Genomic DNA, 18,149 nt, shown 5'->3' with positions numbered 1-18,149 from the left:
CAGTCTGTGCTCTTTCAGAAACACTGAGAGTAATGTGAAGAGGGTCTACATAGTGTCCCTGAAGGATGTAGATAGATTTGAGCACTCTATACACTTGCTTACAGCAAAACAAAAACAAACACAAACCTACCCTTCAGGTATCAACTGTTTCTTATAAGGGGAAGTGCACCATTCTGTAGATAGCAAGAGGACACCACACTGTGTGCAGTCCCACAGGCAGCTGCATCCTGGCAGAGTGGTGTGGCAATGCCCTGGGGAAAGAGCTGCTGTATGCTCCTGTCCTAGCATACTGGCAATGTTCATTAACAAAGTCTACAATATTGTGGCTATGGGAATTGCTCAGGAAAATTTGGTCTATAACAAAGTTCTCAGAGGGACTTGCACAGTTCTCTTTATGCTGAAGCAGTTAGCTGAGCTATAGTTTAGGTACATACAGGGACAAAGTCTTCATATAGATAATGGTTCTTGGTAGCTCTGAAGGAGCTCTTATTGGCTTAGTCTGGAAAAAACAGCATTTTTAAGAATCACATGAATAATTTAAAAAACAACTCTTGGTGCTACTCTGCTCCAGCTAACAATATCTGGGGACTGGGCTCCTCTGCAGGGATCACTCTGCTCAGACATTTCCAGATTCTTCCTCTTCTTTTGCTTAGGACTGTACTGAAAGCCAGCAGCCTTGCAGGACAGCAACAAAGGACTCACTAGTGGCAGCTGGGTAGGCAAGTATTGTGAGACCCAAGCTACCCTGGTGTGAGCTGCAGGCAGGGGCAGATCCCTGGCAGTCTTCCGCAGTGAATTTTGCCACCTCTGCATGGTGGGAAAACAGCCTCAATACAGCAGAGCAGTGGTGGTGATGGATGGAGCTGACTGTCTTCTGGGTCACGTTTCATCAAGGCAGATTGCTGAGAGTGTGAGTTCAGCATCCCCTGCCTGGGGAGGGGAGTGCATTTGTGTGTGAGAGAGACATTACCAACTGTAGCCTCCATGGGGATTGCCGATAGGGTCTTACTTCAGCCAAGTGTTAACTTGTTGCAACACTAATCATTTAGGTTTTACTCTATGCCTTAATTAACTGTGATGATGGAAGTGAGGAGCTGCTTCCCGGTTCAGAACCAGCAAACTTGGGGGAGCCAAAAGGAACTGGGATACTGGACACAAAGTTGCACCGGTGGGCAGCAAGTGGGCAGCCACCAGCCATAAAGCATGTGTATGATGTATTTCTGGGGGAAAATAGAAGCAAAAAGGAGGCAGAGTGCTTTGAAGGTGCCTGCAATGTCAAACTGCCTACAGCTCCTCCCCAGTGGGACAATTACCAGCATCACTCTGGGTTGCTTTCTGTGCTGACTTCCTAGGCAGATTTTCAATATTTTTTTTCTAAAAGCTCACTCCCATTTCACTGATTGATGCCATACTGTAGCTTCACCGATGATGTCAGGCTGTTACAAACAGGAATGGCTCTGCCTGTGTCATGGACGTGGCTGGAAGTGACAGAGCAGTGGGGGGCTCAGTGAAACCCTCCCAGAACTTGCAGTTGAGTTGTGGGGCTGAACACGCAGGTGGCCTGGGGCTACAATGCTGTCTATCACGTAAAAGTATTTAAAAGCTAAGGGAGAGAACTGCCTCACAAGGGAGATTAAGACAAATGATTAAAAAGGACGTCTGAAGTTTTAGCTCTCAATAACGCATAAACTATTGTTAGAAATTATTGTTTCTAATAAAAGCAGGAATAAAGGCATAAGAATTAGGCTGTGAATTTGCACTTTTGCCTTGTAGCATCAGGAGGACCCTGATGGCAGTGAGATGAGCATGGGCAGAACACCGGAGGGAAACAGGAATCTTCCCCTCCTCCTCTTTCTCATCCTCCAGAGCATCACTGAAGTGAGGCATGTCCTCTCTGCACACTGCAGGGATGGGCTGCTGCTCCAAACATGCTCCCAAATGCTCCTTCTCAAACTGGGGAAACTGCCCTGAAATGCTACCCATTTTTTTGCTGCTGGCGGAGTTAGCTGGAATGTTTCAGTCCCTGTCTCATGTTGTGTGGTTGTTCTATTCGTACCTGGGGATGTGTTTCTGTGCAAGTATAGACATCAATGCCAGTTTTCTTCTTCAAAACGTGAATTAGCACAAACCTTGCTTTATTATGCTATCAGAAATGAAGACAAGCTGTTTCAAGTGTTGATAAGCATTCTGCAGGGATCCATATAACAGGAGGGTTTGTGAAGCTGAAGGGTCAGCTTTTCCTTCCAGGGAAAATGGTTCCACCAGAAGATTCAGGCCTTACCTCTACTGGACACTGTTAACTAACACCTGTGCTGCCCTCCACATGTGTGAGACTCACCCTCCCTGCTGTCTGGGGCTATTTGTTCTTCCCCCTTCACTGAGCATTACTCAGTGCACACGTGCATATGGCTGTGCTCCCTCAGCAATGCCTGCAGCTCAGCACAGCTTCCCCTGCTCACTGAGCTCAGCAGGAGCCAACGCAGCCCTCACTGAGTGTCGGTGAGACCACACCTGCAATGCTGGGTCCAGTTCTGGGCTTCTCAGTGCAGGAGAGACCTGGGCATTGCAGAGTCTGAGGATGGCCCACCAACATGATGGAGCGACTGGAACATCTGTGCTGTGAGGAGAGGCTGAGAGAACAGGGGCTGTTCAGTCTGGGGAAGAGGAGGCTCTGGGGGAATCTCATCAATATACAGCAGAAGGAAGGGCCTATGTCCATCAGCACTGCTAATAGGCACAGCTGTGGGAATGTCTCAGATAAACTTTAAAATTGATTTTGCTGAGTTCACTTAAAAAATGGAAAACAACAACTAGTTAATCCTTTCGTACTGCTTATTTTGAAATTCAGCTTGTGTAGACTATGTTTTTACTGCTGGTTAGTCTACAATGAAGGCTTGTATGAAGGCAACAGAGAATGATAGCTTTTAGCAGATGGAAAAAAAATAGTTCTCCAGATGCTTTGGCAGCTGGTGAGGTGAATGTAGCATTTTGGGACTGTCTGGAAATATAGTAACCAGACATTTTAATTAAAAAGGTAATTATACCCACATGTTTTTCTCTTACATTGCATTGGTCCAAGTCAACAGGTGTTTTTATTGTGAATCAGAGGGCTACAATTTATTAAAAGCTTGGCTTTCAAATAACAGACAATAGTGGATGAAATCCAGCAAATGAACTGGAGGACACAGTGGGCCCTTCTCACTCAGCCAGCGCAGACTTTGGATTCCATAGGGGTGGCACCTTGAGTGACCCAGAGCTGCTGCCTCCAGTAGCAAATCCCCCAAAGCTTTCACCAGCCCTACAGGAGGAGGCCCACAGCCTCCCTGCAAAAGGAAGTCATTATGCTGCAGTGTATTCTAGTCTGAGATCAGTTTCTTGGATCTGTGTCTCATTCTGGAAATAACGCCATCACTATCACCAAAGGAAGTATGTTGCAAAATCCCCAGAGCAGATTTTATTTAAAATGTTACTATCATAAAATTCCAGGCTACGAAATGAAGACTTCGGATTCACATTCAAACCTTACCCCTCCCACCTTTTTAAAATATATAGATATGTAGTCAGAAAACGTAAAACATGCTGCAATGATACAAATATATTTTGATACAGAAATTACAGTACATTATAAACCATGAAAACAAATCGAGGCACTAGACTGTACATCAGCTCTGTTCTGCATGGTTGTGAAGCTGACACAGACTCATTTTTGATGAATAAAAGAACCTCTGATTGGTGAACATAACTCTACAGGTCATATTGAACAATGTGCTTTGTTGTGAGACGTCACCAAGGTCACTGGTCCTGAAGATGTCCTTCCAGGACCCAACACTCCTATGCAACATGTGTCGCTGCCACTACATGAAAAATAATCATCTTATTGAATGTCTAACTCAATTAAAAAAAAAAAAAAACCAAACAACGCAAAACCATTTAGTACTGTTAAATAAATAATTATTCCATACAGTGGTCGGTTTATATTACACCGCATTGGCCATTGGAACAAATAAAGTTTAATAAATAACGCGCGGGAATGTATCATTTACGCCTTCGCTCGTAATTCTGTGCTATGCTCCTTTCAGAGGACCCTGCAAGAAGCAGAAAAGCATGAGACACATTGAACAGCCACACATAATCTCACAGCCCACATGGCGCCTGCAGCCAGGGAGCAGGGAGGCTGCAGCTCCATGAGAACTCCAAGGTTCCCCACCTCCCAGTGATGCTCCTGCCCCACAGAGCTGCTCGGAGGCTGCTGCCAGCAGAGATGTGGGTCCTGGCACAGCCCCCAGCTGTTTAATTTGGTTCTGCCCCTCAGAACATGTAATCCTTCAGGATGCTGAAGGTCTGTGCCTTTTGCTTCTCATCTATGAGCTGCCTGAAGTACTCTTAGCTCAGAACCTTTTCATCTTCCAGTATTTCATTACGAAGAGGGGACTTGAGCACTGAAATCAATGCCTGAATCTAAAAGACTTTCTGCACTGACATTCCCACCTCCTGTTCCCAGCATAAACCTTCCTTGCCTCCAGCCTGTACTCACAGCCATAACTTGTACCAAAGGCTGCAGCAGAAGCTAGGCTAAACGCAGAGCACCCCACGGGCAACTGCCACCTATAGCAGTCCAGTCAAAAACAGCGCTCAGCAGTGGTGGGAGAGCTTCCCTCCTTGCTGCTCTAACATGAGGGAGCTCTGCAGAGCACTTCTGGGCAGGGCCTGACCTCAGCAGGCAGAGCTGGTCACCGCTGCTGTGACCCCAAGGAAGCACTGCAGAGCGCAAGCCCGGCGTGCGTGAGCACCCTGCAAGCCTGGGGGCATTCAGCACGATGTGCCGCAGGAGCTGCCACTTCTGAGTGTCACCATCACAGTGAGGTGTGGTTTTTCATGTCAGCCACATCTCAGCAGGGTAAAACCTCATTATTTCCCTTTGTTACAGATAAATATTTAAATACCACAGCACAGTACTCCAACTATGCCAGAAATTTTGAAATCAAAGCAATCAAATCTTTGCCTTTTTTAAACATTTGCTGTATACTGCATCCTCATACACAAATGATTCCATTGGGATTACAAAACCCCATTTGTTACTTCCAGGCTATTTACTTTTATGATAGCAGAGATATTTACAGGTATTATGTATTTAATAGCTATTGCCACCGCAGATAAAATTGTACGAAATTATTCATGATACATAGCAATTTGCAAGATGATGCAGAGAGCAATATTACTAGTCTGAACGGGGATTAATTGAAAATAAAAGTTCCTGACAACCATAATTGCAGAATATAGATCACAGCATGTATCCACATAATATAAAGGTGTCAGCTAGTAATTTAACTTTTATCATCCATTTAACAAAACAGAAAACTATTTCAGAGACATGAAATGGGCATTAGGGCTTGGGGTTTTTTTCATTCTTTTTTTTAAAATTCCTATACTAAGGAATTAACTGATGCTTTATGGCTCATGATGGCTTTATTGAAAGCATTTGTGGCTTTATGATTTTTTCATCGCAGCCCCAAAGCAGAGCTGGAGCTCCTGGCAGCCCAGAATCACCTACAGGCTCATGCTTGTAAGGGAGGAAGGCTATGGGAAAAGAGTAGAAATTCACAGCATTCATTCAAGGATTTAAGTATTTGTTTGTAGCTTTTCCATTTTGTGGGTAAAATTAAAAGCCAAAATGTTCAACATGGTTAAACATGTTTGTTTTTTTTTTTCCCCTGATGCATCAGTGAAGTGTCGCTTCCTTGTCATAGCACCTTGAAGACAAGAAGAACACACACTGGAAAGGACAGGGGAGTGAGGGAAGCGCCCTGGGGACCATCACCTTAATTCACCAGCTTGATGGCAGCCAGCAGCAGGTCCAGCCACACCAGAAAGCAGGGCCAGGGGCACCCTGACACATGTGGATTCAGAAAGCCCCAGTCCCTTCTCAGAGAGCTCTCTTCTACCAGCCCATGGGTGAGAACAGAGGCAACAGAGTTAAGCAGCTGTGTATTACTGATTCAGTCACATACGTACCAGAACTTAAAGATCTTTTGCCCATAAGTCCTACAAAGGAGTCTGTTTTATGCCCTGAAAAAATATATTTGGGGGTGTTTTAATACATTTTAAATAGGAGGGTTCTTAAGACAATGCATTCTACAAGGAAAGAAGACACAGACTTCAAAATCATTCATCTCACATACTCATTTTTCATGCCACTCTCAGAGCACAGAGAACAAATATTGGTTACTGACTCAGATTGACATGCGTTGCTTCTTTTCTTTGTTTAAATATGACAGAAAAGCAACAACCTGTAACTGATTCTCACTCATTTCCCGATACAGTTTTGTCTGTCTTGTCAAAGGCAGCGTCCTGGCAGAGCTTTCATCTGTATGATACACCTACTCTACCTGTAGGTGTTAAACCCTCCTCACCAACCAGGCAGAGCCTTACTAGAGATGGAACTAGTGCGATGCTGTCTGGCCGTATCTAAGTCAGACAGCCAGGCTCTATTTGTGGAATATTTATTACCTTCCTGTTCCACTGAGCACTCCTCAAGCCACTGGATTTGTAGAGGATAAATTACTCCAGCTTTTGGCCTCTGGCACGTATCAGATGTGGCAACAGCTGTAGTTCAGGTAAGGATGGAAAAGGAGCCATTCTTCTTTCTCTAAGCTGACTTTTGAGGCAAACAGAGATTTCTCTTTGGGAAGAATTTTGCCTGGCTACTTCATCTACAGGCCCAGAGGAACACTTTCAGACCTCGCAGGCGCTGAAGCAGCTTCGGAAGGCTGCAGGTTTTTTTTGCTTTAGCCAGCAGGATGTTTGACTCTGTAATTGGTCTTCCAGTGACAAAATCCAGTGATGAACAGAGAACTTATTGACCTCTGTGTGAGCAGAGGAGGTCTCACAAAGTAAGAAAATAATTTTTAAGCTGATTAGGTCTTCAGATCCTATTTAAGCATCTTCAGATAGAGAATACACCTGTCCTTGTGCACAAGCAGGATACAGCACACTGCTGACACCACCTCCCACTCAGTGTGGCACAGGCACAAAGCAAAGAATGCACACTGCTTCTGTTGGCTGCTCCTGTTTGTAGGGCAGATCAGCAGCCAGTCCTGCTGTGAGTAGGGCTGACTCAAACCCAGACAGCACAGGGAGCACCTCACGGCATCTCACTTATCCCTGGAATCATGCTCAGGGATTTGGGAATTCACAATTCTAATCTTCCAGAGTTTGCTGTCTTAATTGTTCCTCTCTGAGCCTGGCAGCAAGCCTGCCTCGCTTCTAAGAAAGGTTTACAGAGCCCCCTGAGAAATTAAGAGCTGCAGCATCCTCACTTTAATGTGGATTGAGATCTCCCAGCGAGTGGCGGCTCATATTGAGTACAGGTTTGAGACATGACCGTGGGGTGGAGCAGTGATCCACCTCTGGTGCTGCCATTCCTCAGCTAAACTCAGCCACACCTGCACCCTGAAACATGCAGTTCTCCATCAGAGCATCTTCACATAAGTATTTAAAATATTTACATTTTTTAACTTACTTTTGTGGGAGATCTGGCCATATCCTGGTTGGAGGAGAAAGGAAAGAAAAAAAAAAAAGGGAAGAGTAATTAAAAATAAAAATTTTTTAAAAATGACCACAAACAGGCAAACATATACAATGTTACTGCATTATTTTAAAGCATCAAATAAAGAAATGACACCAAGCACGCTCCAGAGACATAAGGAAAATTAAGGTGATGTTTACAATTGCATTTCTCTTTGAAGAGACAACAAAATCTGATGCCAACATACTCCTTATTGTGTGTACTCAGCAGTTTAACCTGAAACCCGTTCCTTTCTGACTGGGGGTTTATCTTATACTAAGCTTGAACAAGCAACAAAAAAACTCTGGAGAAAAACAAAGTGAGAAGGGAAGGGGACCTCTTTGGAGTGCGGATGGATGCTGGCACAGCATGCAGGGGTGCCCTTGTCTGGCTCACCCGCATCCCGCTTGCCCATGAGGCCGAAGAACTGCTGGGGCCGGGGTCTCCTTGCCATCCTCTGCAGAAAGTGCTCCAGAGGAAGCGGCAGCTCCTCCTGTGGGGTGACAGCAAGGCACTCAGCAAGGTCCCAGCACCCCCAGCACTCACCCAGCCCTCAGCTTCAGCACTCACCTTCTGCTCACCGTCGGCCCAGTCTGCCCAGTAGCTGAGGTCATCGGGAACTGCCATCTCATCAGCCAGTGCCTGTGCAGAGGCCAGCAGCAGCACGGTGAAAGCCAGAGGGAGCCTCATGGCCGCCTTGATGTCCTGTGGAGTGCAGGGTAAGTGCCTGCAGGGAACCCTGCACACCTACACATTCAGGGACAGATCACACACACAGACACACGCCTGCTGCCCTGGGTGTGCATAAACCCTGCAGCTGGGCACCACAGCATGCAGACACACATCAAGGTGCACCCATCCTCAGATCAAAGCACAGAGCTACATGGGCACACACTTTCACATACAGATGTGTGTGCATCTGAAAACACCCTCACATTTATGCATACCTAGGCATGTACATGTAGATCTAGTTATAAGCTCACCCGTGACACACATGAGCTGCACACACAGAGCTCTCCACACGCACTCTGTCCAGGGATGCTCACACACACCACCAGATGCACCCTGAGCCAGGCTTGCGCATGCAGCACACAGGTGTGAACGCACAAGACATGCAGGCACTCTTTCTCCTATACAGCCCGACACATCATACAGACATACACCCACAGAAGTCCACAAGCACGTACCCCCACAAGCACACAGACACGCACTCTAACGCCTGCAGGCACACATTGACAGACGAACGGACGGACGGACAGAAGGACAGACGGACACGCACCGTTCGCAGCGGGAGCCGAGCGCTGCTCGCCGCGCATTGGCAGCCCGCGGGAGCGCTCCGCACTTTATAGACCTGGCGACGGGGAGGGCCGAGGCTGCCTCATTTGCCTAAATGCAATTACCCCCGCTTTTATCATCCCAGCCCCGCGCCAGCCCCCGCCCCGGCCGGCAGCCCCCGCCCCCAGCTCCCGCCGCGCCTCCCGGGGCTGCCCGGGGCCGCTCCCCCCGACCGGCCGGAGCAGGGGATATAGGGAGCGGGCACAGGGAGCGGGTGTAGGGAGAGGGCACCACAGCTTTTCTCTTCCCCCTCAGCCCGTTCCGACGGGAGAACAGCTCCTCACCTCCGCTGAAGGAGGGCGGGCAGGGATGGGACGCGCGGATCTCCGCGGCCACCCCAGTGCAGGTCCGGGCTGCCATCGGCGCGGCGGGGATGCGGGCAACGGAGCAGTTGCGCAGGTTCTGGCTGCTCCGATGGGACAAACGCTTTCCCTGCCTCTCCAGGACGGGCTCCCTGCCTGCGGCCATCCCATAGCAGAGCATCGGGCGCTCTGTGCTGTTTTGTCAGGAGCGTACAGCGCTTCTGAGCAAGAAAACGTTTCTCGGGTGCTGAAATCAGTTCCCTGGTTCTGTCCCTCTGCTTGCAGCAAGGTGCTCTGCTGAAGTGCTAAACCTCCTCTTCAAGGACAATTAACTGGGAGGTAACTATGGGGCCAACTGGGGACCCAGCACTTCATCTGTTAAATAAAGGTGTGACTAACTCCAGGCCTCCTTGTTCAACAGAAACATTCCCCAGTTCCTGAAGTATTTCCCCAAACGCAGCCTGGCATTAACCTCTTCCCAACACTGGGGGTGCCCCCAGGATTCAGCACATCAGGGAGGAAGGATGCAGTTCCTCCATAGCCAACAGGGGCTGCCCAATGCAGTGGCTGAGGAACATATAATCATAGAATCATTAAGGTTGGAAAAGACCACAAACATTATCCTGTCCAACTCCAGCCCATCTCCACCATTGCCCACTAATCATGTCCCTCAGTGCCACATCTGTGTGGTTGTTAAACATCCCTGGGGATGATGACTCCACCACCTCCCTGGGCATCTTGTTCCACTGCCTCTATACTCTTTCTCAGAAGAAATTTTTCCCAATATTCTGTCTGAACTGGGAGGCCTGGAGCAGACCAGGGACCATATGCACCCCAGGCCCCTGCTGGGCACCTCTGCTGGCACACCCAGCATGTGCAATGTGAGTGCTCATCCTTCTGCTCATTATCAAGTGACTAAAATGACACTTCAGCAACTCTGAGGAACCCAAACTATCAGATTCTCTTGTTGCAGCTTTGCAGTGTTCTCTTTATTAGGTGAACTGTTGATGGTGAAGCGTTGATGGAAAATTGTTTTGTTTTGTTCTTTCCTTACGCTGTTTCTATTTAACGTAATGACCACAGACCAAGAGGTCAGGTATATCACACTAGGCCTGGCAATCCTGCGAGTGTCACAGAATCACTGAAGTTGTAAAAGACCACCAAGATCATTGTGTCCAACCATCCACCATGTCTACTAACCCATGTCCCTCAGTGCCACATCTACAGTCTTTTTGAAAACTTCATGTTTTACAGAAGCAGCAGAGCTCCCAGCTTCGTCTAAAGTCAGTTCTATCAGCCAGGAGTCTGAGCTATGTATGATCAGTATAATATGTTTGAACTGGCAGGTTCTGTCTGTTCTGTAATCCAATGGTTCATCAGAATGGATGTAACTATAGCTTCACCTATGAAATTACAAGGATTTTCCTTCGTCAGAGACAGCAAGAGATGGAAAATTGAAAGGAATGTGTTTCAGTATCCTCTATTCTTCGGAAATGGTAATGAATTCAAGCACTTTATATCAGACTTATCTGATAGTTCGGGTAGGGGTGGAGAAATGACTAATAGGGCAAGCTCACTTTTCTCTTTCTGTTTCTAAAACAAATTGACTGCTTAATCTTTCTTTGACCTGCAGTACCTGGACATTACACTATGGGCTTTTTCAGAAAGTGAGCATATTTCAGGGCTAATGAGGAAAATTGATTCCTAGAGAAAGTTTCTGAGTTGGTTTTTCTCATGAAGGGGCAGTAGGAGGTAGGGCAGGAAGGGCCACTTCTCAACTTCGGAGCAGCTGGAGCTGCTACCTGCTCCCTGCCCTATACGTGTGCCTCAGAACATAGTAAAATGTCCTCAAATCTGCAAAAAAAAAAAGCAAAAAACCCCTGCTTCTGCAACAGAAACAAAAGCAAATGTCTTCTCACAATATTAGTGAGTTAATATTTATGTTTTATATTGCAAATAAATATGTGAGATTGTGCATGGGCACAAGGCATCTGCATTGAATGTCCACCCCATCCTCACTGCACGGATCCCATCCTCTGGTGCACTTAGACTGTGAGATATCTATCAGCCAACACAAAGACTTCTGTTCGTTAATCAGGAGATCATTAGACTTGTGATAAGCCAAAGAGTGGTCAAAATTTCCCATGGAAGTCACAGAGAAAGGCACTATTGGAGTTATTATCCAGACATTTCCCTAATTGAGCTGAGGAACCAGCTTAAAGGCTCTTGCTGTGGCTTGAATCTTGACACTAATGGAAAAAATTGGGAAGCAAGTGTCTATGAAACACACCTCAGAGAATTTCTTTTCAGATGGGTTTAATATAATACATCCTCCGCGATGATCTCTGTGAAATGTTTATTTGAATTTTATGATGATGATTTGGTTTCCAGTAAAAAGTCCCATAGTTAATGATAAGACACAATAGCTGCTACTCTATTATCAAGTGATTCTTTTCCATCAACAAACAGCTAATGTGCACTGGGAAAATAGGGAATTAAATGTAGCCATGAAAGATTTTGAGCATAATGCAAATCTGAATTGTTCAAGGACATAAAATTTCAGAGCACTTGAGCCAAAATGAATGCATCTGACATTGTTCTCCCAAGTTTTTATGCAATATAATACTGTGCTAGATACTTAAACCTGGAGCGTAAGTCTCATTTGTATTGACATCGCTTTTCATCCCTTTATGAGGCGTCTGAAAGTAACAGAGTGAGCCACAGAACACCTATTTTATACAACTTCAAAAACAAGGGATGAGATGCATTCTACCTAAGTGTAGTGATGCAGTTTTCTGAATAGATCAGACTGATTTCTGTTGTGACAAGAACAGAAACATTCTTACCCAGAGCTATAACTTCCTACATATTGGAAAGAGACTGTGACTGATGACCTCTTAAATTTTTCATAGATTTAAGTCTCCAGGGGAAACAGAATGATTTTGATCACAGGATGCAGTGTCTTTGTAACGTAGTGATGGATTTTGACACTGTAAGATTATTTATTGGCAAAGCATCAAAGTGGCATTGGAAAAATCAGCAGAGCTCACAACAGTCTGATTTTCTAATCATCTATAGCCAGCTCAGTGAATTACTTTTGCCTGTACTTAAATTTCACATGACAATTTTGTTGGCATGTTTTCTTTTAATGAAGGCTTACATTTCCACAGCATATGCCTGAATGTACTAATGCATGCAAAGCATATGTGGTAATTATGCATCTCTGTCTCTCTTCATCCATGAAGAGAATGAGAAATTCTACTGCTTGTGAAATCAGACAATACAGGGCCAATTACACTGTTCACAGACAGGTAAAGTGGAGCAGTGAGATCTCTGTGCCACAGAATGCCTTTTTCTGGGCAGGCACAGAAGGAAGAAAAGCTGATCTTACATGTAATCATCTGGCAAGAGCTGGAAATGCCAATATTGGTCTTTTGTTCTAATTCTGAAAAGAAAAGGCAAGAGTGTTCCCACTCTCCTGGTCCCTGTGGTCTTTCACACTCCTATCTCTGCTCTCTGCCCTACCAAGCCATCAGTGTCAATTGCTTCTTACCTAGAGAGCTTCATTAACTCCGATCCAAGGCCCACATTGTCCACGCTATGTCAGGTAAACGGACTGGACCAGCTGAAATAAGTAAATGGCAGGGTGTTAAGATACTGACTGTAAATACACCATGTACATGATGTGTTTCAAAGCTGTCTCCTAACCTAGTAGCTCAATAGATGATCAACTGAGAAAGGAATAAATGCAGTTCTGCTGAGCTCCTTATGAGAGAGAGTGTGCGCGTTCTAGGAAGAGAAAAAACATTTCTCAGCCATCTGGAGATCAGAGGGAGAGCAGCAAAGCCACCTCTGCATGGAGCACAGCAGGAGCTGTGGGGCAGCTGATGAGAGGGAATAGGAGGGTGGCTGTCCAACTGCCCATGGATGCCTGCTCCTCTATTGATGACAGGACGAGCAACTGCTAGAATGGAAGCATTTCATTCAGTTTTCATTCAGTCTGAAGGAAAAAAATAAGATCTGGACTTGCAGCTCCTCTGACATGCCTTACCATCATTCTCCCAACAGTTTTGATTAGGAGCATGGAAGACATAATGTTTGCTGGTTTTTGTTCATTAAGCCAACAAGTAAATGCCATTCTAACAACACATTTTAACAAGCAAATACAGAATGGCATTCACTTCACAAAGACAACATCGTTCTCTATAAACCATGAATCTAAGTGTGCTTTTTTTCCACATTCACCATAACACAAGATGTGGCACAAACTACTTCTGGATGCTCAGGCATATTATAAGCATCACAGGTCTGAACACAACCAGAGAAACTGAAGTGTGAATTCCCATCACAATGCAAAGGACATAGAGCAGCCAAGGAGCAGATGCTTAAATTAACCAAGTTCATCACTCTCGGTAGAAAACTGCTGACATTGCTTTGTTCTGTAGCAAACAGAGACTGTGTCTCCTGAATGCTTATTAAATTACAAGTATATTTATAAATCAGTTTATTTGATACAAATGAAACCCGAGTCTAGAGATCTCACTCCAAGGCTTTTTGCTTTGATTGTCCAAGCTTACATGAAAACTGCTTCACAGTGACCTGTGAGGAGAAAGGGAAGGTTTAAGCCTACTTCTTCAGCAGCTGAAAATAAAAAGACAGTTTTTAATCTAGCCCCGGCACACCTTCAGTAAAGCTTTTCTGCAGGAAGAACAATCTTCTCTCAGAGAGCTCTGCAAAACTAGCCTTGGTCTGCAGCAATTTTGCAGATGGGTCATCAAAACCAATCCTTTTGGCCTGTTTCCAACACCCAAGTGATTATCTGATTTTGCCAGCAGAACCTGTCATCATCACGCTGAGTACCTGGCTTATTTGGAATTGAGTTCTGCTGATCCCCACAGCTTCCAGTGTTCATTGCAACAGCAGAAGAGAATGAATGCTGCTGATATCATCCCTGATACAATCTGTGGTTCATTGAAATAGTTGTTCAACTTGGGATCAAACTCATGAGCCTGTCCGTTCTATACCTCCTGTTAGAAACAAGATAATTTATGTAGTTGCATGGCCAGTGAATATTAATATTTTTTCTCAGAAACACAGCATACTTTAAAAAGATTTACGAGGATAAAAGGCTAAAATTTAAACGATCTGATCTTCCTACAACTAATTGTTTTGTAATAGCTATGTCAAACAGTTTTCGCAAATTTATAACGCTGTTTTCTTCCTTGTTTGCATTTGGTGCGTCTCACTCTTTCCTTCCTGGTATGCCAACAGAATTTCACCACATCTTCACAAACCTTTGAAGTCCTCAATGGTTTTATTTATGACTTTCCTGCTTTTTGTTTGCTTTACAATTTTTATAAGACTTCCTTCTAAATTCTTAACCCATGTATCAAAGTCTATGCAGCAACCTTATTGTCCTCCACAATTACCTGAAGGGAGGCTGTGATGAGGTGGGGGTTGGCCTCTTCTCCCATGTAACTAGTGATAGGGCTAGAGGGAATGGCCTCAAGTTGTGCCAGGAGAGACTGAGGTTGGATGTTAGGAAAAATTTATTCTCTGAAAGAATGGTCAGGTTCTAGAATTGGCTGTCCAGGGAGGTGGTGGATGCGTTCAAGAAACATTTAGATGTTGTATTGAGGAACACAGTTTAGTGGGAACTAATGGTACTAATAATGCATCCAGTTGGACTGGATGATCTTGGAGGTCTTTCCCAACTTGGGTGATTCTATGATTCTGTGTTCTATGAACTTGTAAAACTAATCTGGCATTCCTGGAACAAACATCTGTGAACTTGGTTTTGAAGGTGGCATTGTGTATGGTGAGATACAAGTGAAATAAGGAAAAAGAAATTGCGCAAGGAGGAAATATGTGGGAGATCTAAGAAATTCAGATACTCAAAGAAAGAGAGAAAAGAAAGGTAGAGAAACAGAGAAAATAGCAAGGACATTCTTTCTTGCTGCTTTGATAATCACTGGAAGTAAAATGTATTTCTATGGCTTGGCCATATTCTCTTCCAGTTTTCAACTTTACATTACATTTATTTTTCTTAAACTCTGAAGTTCTAAGCTCATGTCAGTGACAACATCCTTTTTAAGTAGGACACTACCTACCAAATCATTCAGCTGGAAAAATGAAGTGTGAAATGGGCATCGTTTACTATGCAGAAGTTTTAAAAAAGTTGCTGCCTAACCAAAGAAGGGTCATTGGTGCTACAATTCAAGTGTCTAAGGAGGAAGGTGACCACGTTGCTGTTGGATGCTATGGAAACCTGAGAATTTTTCATCATGTTGCATGTGAGTTTATTTCATCTATTTTGTTTCTCTGCTTCACTGTGGCTCTTTTGCACTCATGCCATGCTGATTTCTCAGCAAGTTTAAAGCCTTGCCACATGTAATGAAAACACTTTAACAAACTGGGAGCTCAGCTTCCATTGGCAGAAAGAGGAGGAGGAGGCCACCCTTCAGTAAGCCTTGGAGATGTTCACCATGCCCAAGGAAATCAAAGAAGTTTTCTCCCTCATACAGACCCCACTGCTTGATGCCAAGTCACTGCCACAATGAGCTTTCCGCTTAGGTAATTTGCATCTCTTTCTTTTAGAGTTCTTTTTGATGATGAAAGACCTGAGAGTATGCACAAAGAGCTGGAGGATGGGGCACGAGGATCATACACCTATGGCTGGGCCTGAGGAGGGGGATGTCATGCTCTGCCTTTTGGCCCATGGCTGGGCCCTCCTGGCACTGGATGTGGTCTCCTACAGCACTAAGAGAGGGGAGGGAAAAGGAAACTGAGCCCAGCCCCAAGGTGTGTCTCAGGGGCATTGTTCACCCTCAGGGCTGTTTCACTTTGGAGCAGATGATCATCTTATAGCTGACAGGGCACTGGCTTCTTCTCAAATACGACCAAGTATCAATGGCTGCAAAACCTGATGTATTCACAAAAGATGGTTTCAATTCAGAACTTTCCCCAGTTGTATTTGAGGCACCAGCTGGGAATTGTTCTGCTCTTCTGTCACATTGCTGGAAGCATGTTTCCAAGCTGTTGCCCCTCCTGATCCAAGTCTGATATACATCAGGCAAACCCAGGTATGAGGCTCAAAACAGTGGAACCACACATTATCCTGGAGGTCAGAAAACACCACTGAACAGTCCTTTCTGGCTTAAAACTGGAATTGGGCTGTTGTTCTGAGCCCTCCATGAGCTATTTTCCTCACCGTTACTGTCCAGGTATGCACATTGCACTTGCTATAGTGACTTGGCTCTCACATTCCTCCTCCAGAGACCAACGGACAAGAGTAAATGCAGTATTAATCTGGAAGAACTCATGTGTTTGGCAAAGTCCACAGTTCCCAAACTTTTATTCATCTGAAATGAGATCCCTGCACCAGACTCATAGTCTTGCCAGTTCCAGTCCAATTCAACTAGATGACTTTACTAAGTTTGATGTGCAAAATAAGGAATTATTAAACTAAGAAGTTGACAAAATCAAGCTCCTAGGTATTCATAAGTGCAAATGCAACCAGGTCATCACTTGGCTAGAAGCTGAACTTTTCATCCTTTCAGGTTTCACACAGTAGAGGAATGCAACTACCAGGTCTACGACCCCCTGCTCTCAACCAAGCCTTACCCATAAACAGTGCATGTGTATGAGCACACATCTTCCTTTCTGCTGGATTTTTTTCCCCTTCACTTGATTGCAGCAATAAGAAGTGGCTTTTATCTGTCTTCATAGCATTATCCAGATAAGGCAAAATTACTGCATTTTAGCTAACCAGAAGATGCATCAGGACTTATCTCATTAAGGGCTGGCCCTTACTGTCTGTTCTGTCTCAGTGCCTGTATTCTCATGGATGCATTGTAGAATGTGCATGCAAATGTTTTCTGGAAGTTTATATTAATCATTAAAGAACTCCCTGAATGGTTTCCCGGAAAGCTGATTTTCCCAGGACATCCAGAATAAAGAAATCAAACAGAAGTGATAAAGAAGTTTGCAGCTGTACTAGCTCCCATGTAACCTGCCAACTTGCAATTCTGCCTGGCTTTCTGCTCCCACAGCTGCACATGTAGTTGGGTGTATGGGCTCTGCATGCTGTAAGCAGTATCGCTCCTTCGCAGCCAAGAATGTGAAGAAGGAATGGCTATTTATTAAAATGTAGCTCAGGTGGCATGCTGTTTGCTTCCAAAGAGCAGAACCACATCGCGTGCATTGCATATATTCCCAATTAGAAAAATATTCACACTTTCATACAAAATTACTATTTTTTTTTTTAGAATTTAAGTATATTAAAAACTAAGGAGTGCAATACTTAATATTAGCTGCTTATCTGAGCACCAGAAGAAATGCAATTCAGGTTCCTCCTTCTCTAAAGCCAAGAAGAACTAAATGCTTGAAAATGGAATTCAAACATCCAACTCACAATCAAAAAGACCACCCAGGATTGGTCAGTATCATAGAATCACAGAATGGCTCACGTTGGAAGGGACCTCAAGGATCATGAATCTACTCCCACATGCAGGGCCACCAACCTCCCTATTTAATACTAGACCAGGCTGCCCAGGGCCCCAGCCAAACTGGCCTTGAACACTTCCAGGGACAGGGCATCTACGACCTCTCCGGACAGCTGTTCCAGCACCTCATCACTCTCACAGTAAGGAACTTAAACCTAAGCTTAAACTTAAACCCATTTCTCCTTGTCCTGCTGTTATCTACCCTTTCAAAAAAATGACTCCCCTTCTGCTTATAGGCTCCCTTTAGATACTGAAAGGCTGCAACTAGGTTACTCTGCAGCCTTCTTTTCTCCAGCCTCCCTCAGCTTATCTTCATAGGGGAGGTGCTCCAGCCCTCTGATCATCTCTGTGGCTCTCCTCTGGACCCTCTCCAACAGCTCTCCGTCTTTCTTGTACTAGGGACTTCAGACCTGGACACAGTACTCCAGATGGGGCCTCACAAGG

At 44.9% G+C, this 18,149-nt stretch overlaps 1 protein-coding gene across 2 annotated transcripts; it reads right to left on the bottom strand.

Annotated features, from left to right (window-relative positions):
* Nucleotides 1-3,427: 3,427 nt before the first annotated feature.
* On the bottom strand, nucleotides 3,428-8,930 carry TAC1 (tachykinin precursor 1). Of its 2 annotated transcripts, none has more exons than XM_052692423.1 (6): nucleotides 8,776-8,930; nucleotides 8,135-8,269; nucleotides 7,961-8,057; nucleotides 7,520-7,543; nucleotides 6,013-6,066; nucleotides 3,428-4,085 (listed from the first exon to the last, which is right to left on the bottom strand). In XM_052692423.1, the coding sequence occupies exons 1-6, from the start codon at nucleotides 8,878-8,880 to the stop codon at nucleotides 4,036-4,038; spliced, it is 465 nt and encodes a 154-aa protein (XP_052548383.1). In that variant the 5' UTR covers nucleotides 8,881-8,930; the 3' UTR covers nucleotides 3,428-4,035. The 2 variants fall into 2 exon arrangements, with proteins under 2 accessions (XP_052548383.1, XP_052548382.1); XM_052692422.1 differs by having other exon boundaries at nucleotides 8,844-8,930.
* Between the last annotated feature and the right edge of the window lie 9,219 nt (nucleotides 8,931-18,149).

The sequence above is a fragment of the Tympanuchus pallidicinctus genome, unplaced genomic scaffold (assembly GCF_026119805.1).
Source record: "Tympanuchus pallidicinctus isolate F22 unplaced genomic scaffold, pur_lepc_1.0 scaffold3, whole genome shotgun sequence".
Lineage (NCBI taxonomy): Eukaryota > Metazoa > Chordata > Aves > Galliformes > Phasianidae > Tympanuchus > Tympanuchus pallidicinctus.
Note: the sequence above shows the minus strand (reverse complement) of the source record. Positions and strands in the feature narration are given on the sequence as shown.

Bases quoted from the DNA above. Each gene is read 5' to 3' on its own strand.
- TAC1 (XM_052692423.1), bottom strand. From the start codon at position 8,880: ATGCGCGGCGAGCAGCGCTCGGCTCCCGCTGCGAACGGTGCGTGTCCG. The intron at 8,270-8,775 runs GTGCGTGTCTGT...TGCACTCCACAG, and splicing joins GTGTGCCTGCAGGCGTTAGA to GACATCAAGGCGGCCATGAG. The intron at 6,067-7,519 runs GTAAGTTAAAAA...ATATTTTTTCAG, and splicing joins TGGCCAGATCTCCCACAAAA to GGCATAAAACAGACTCCTTT.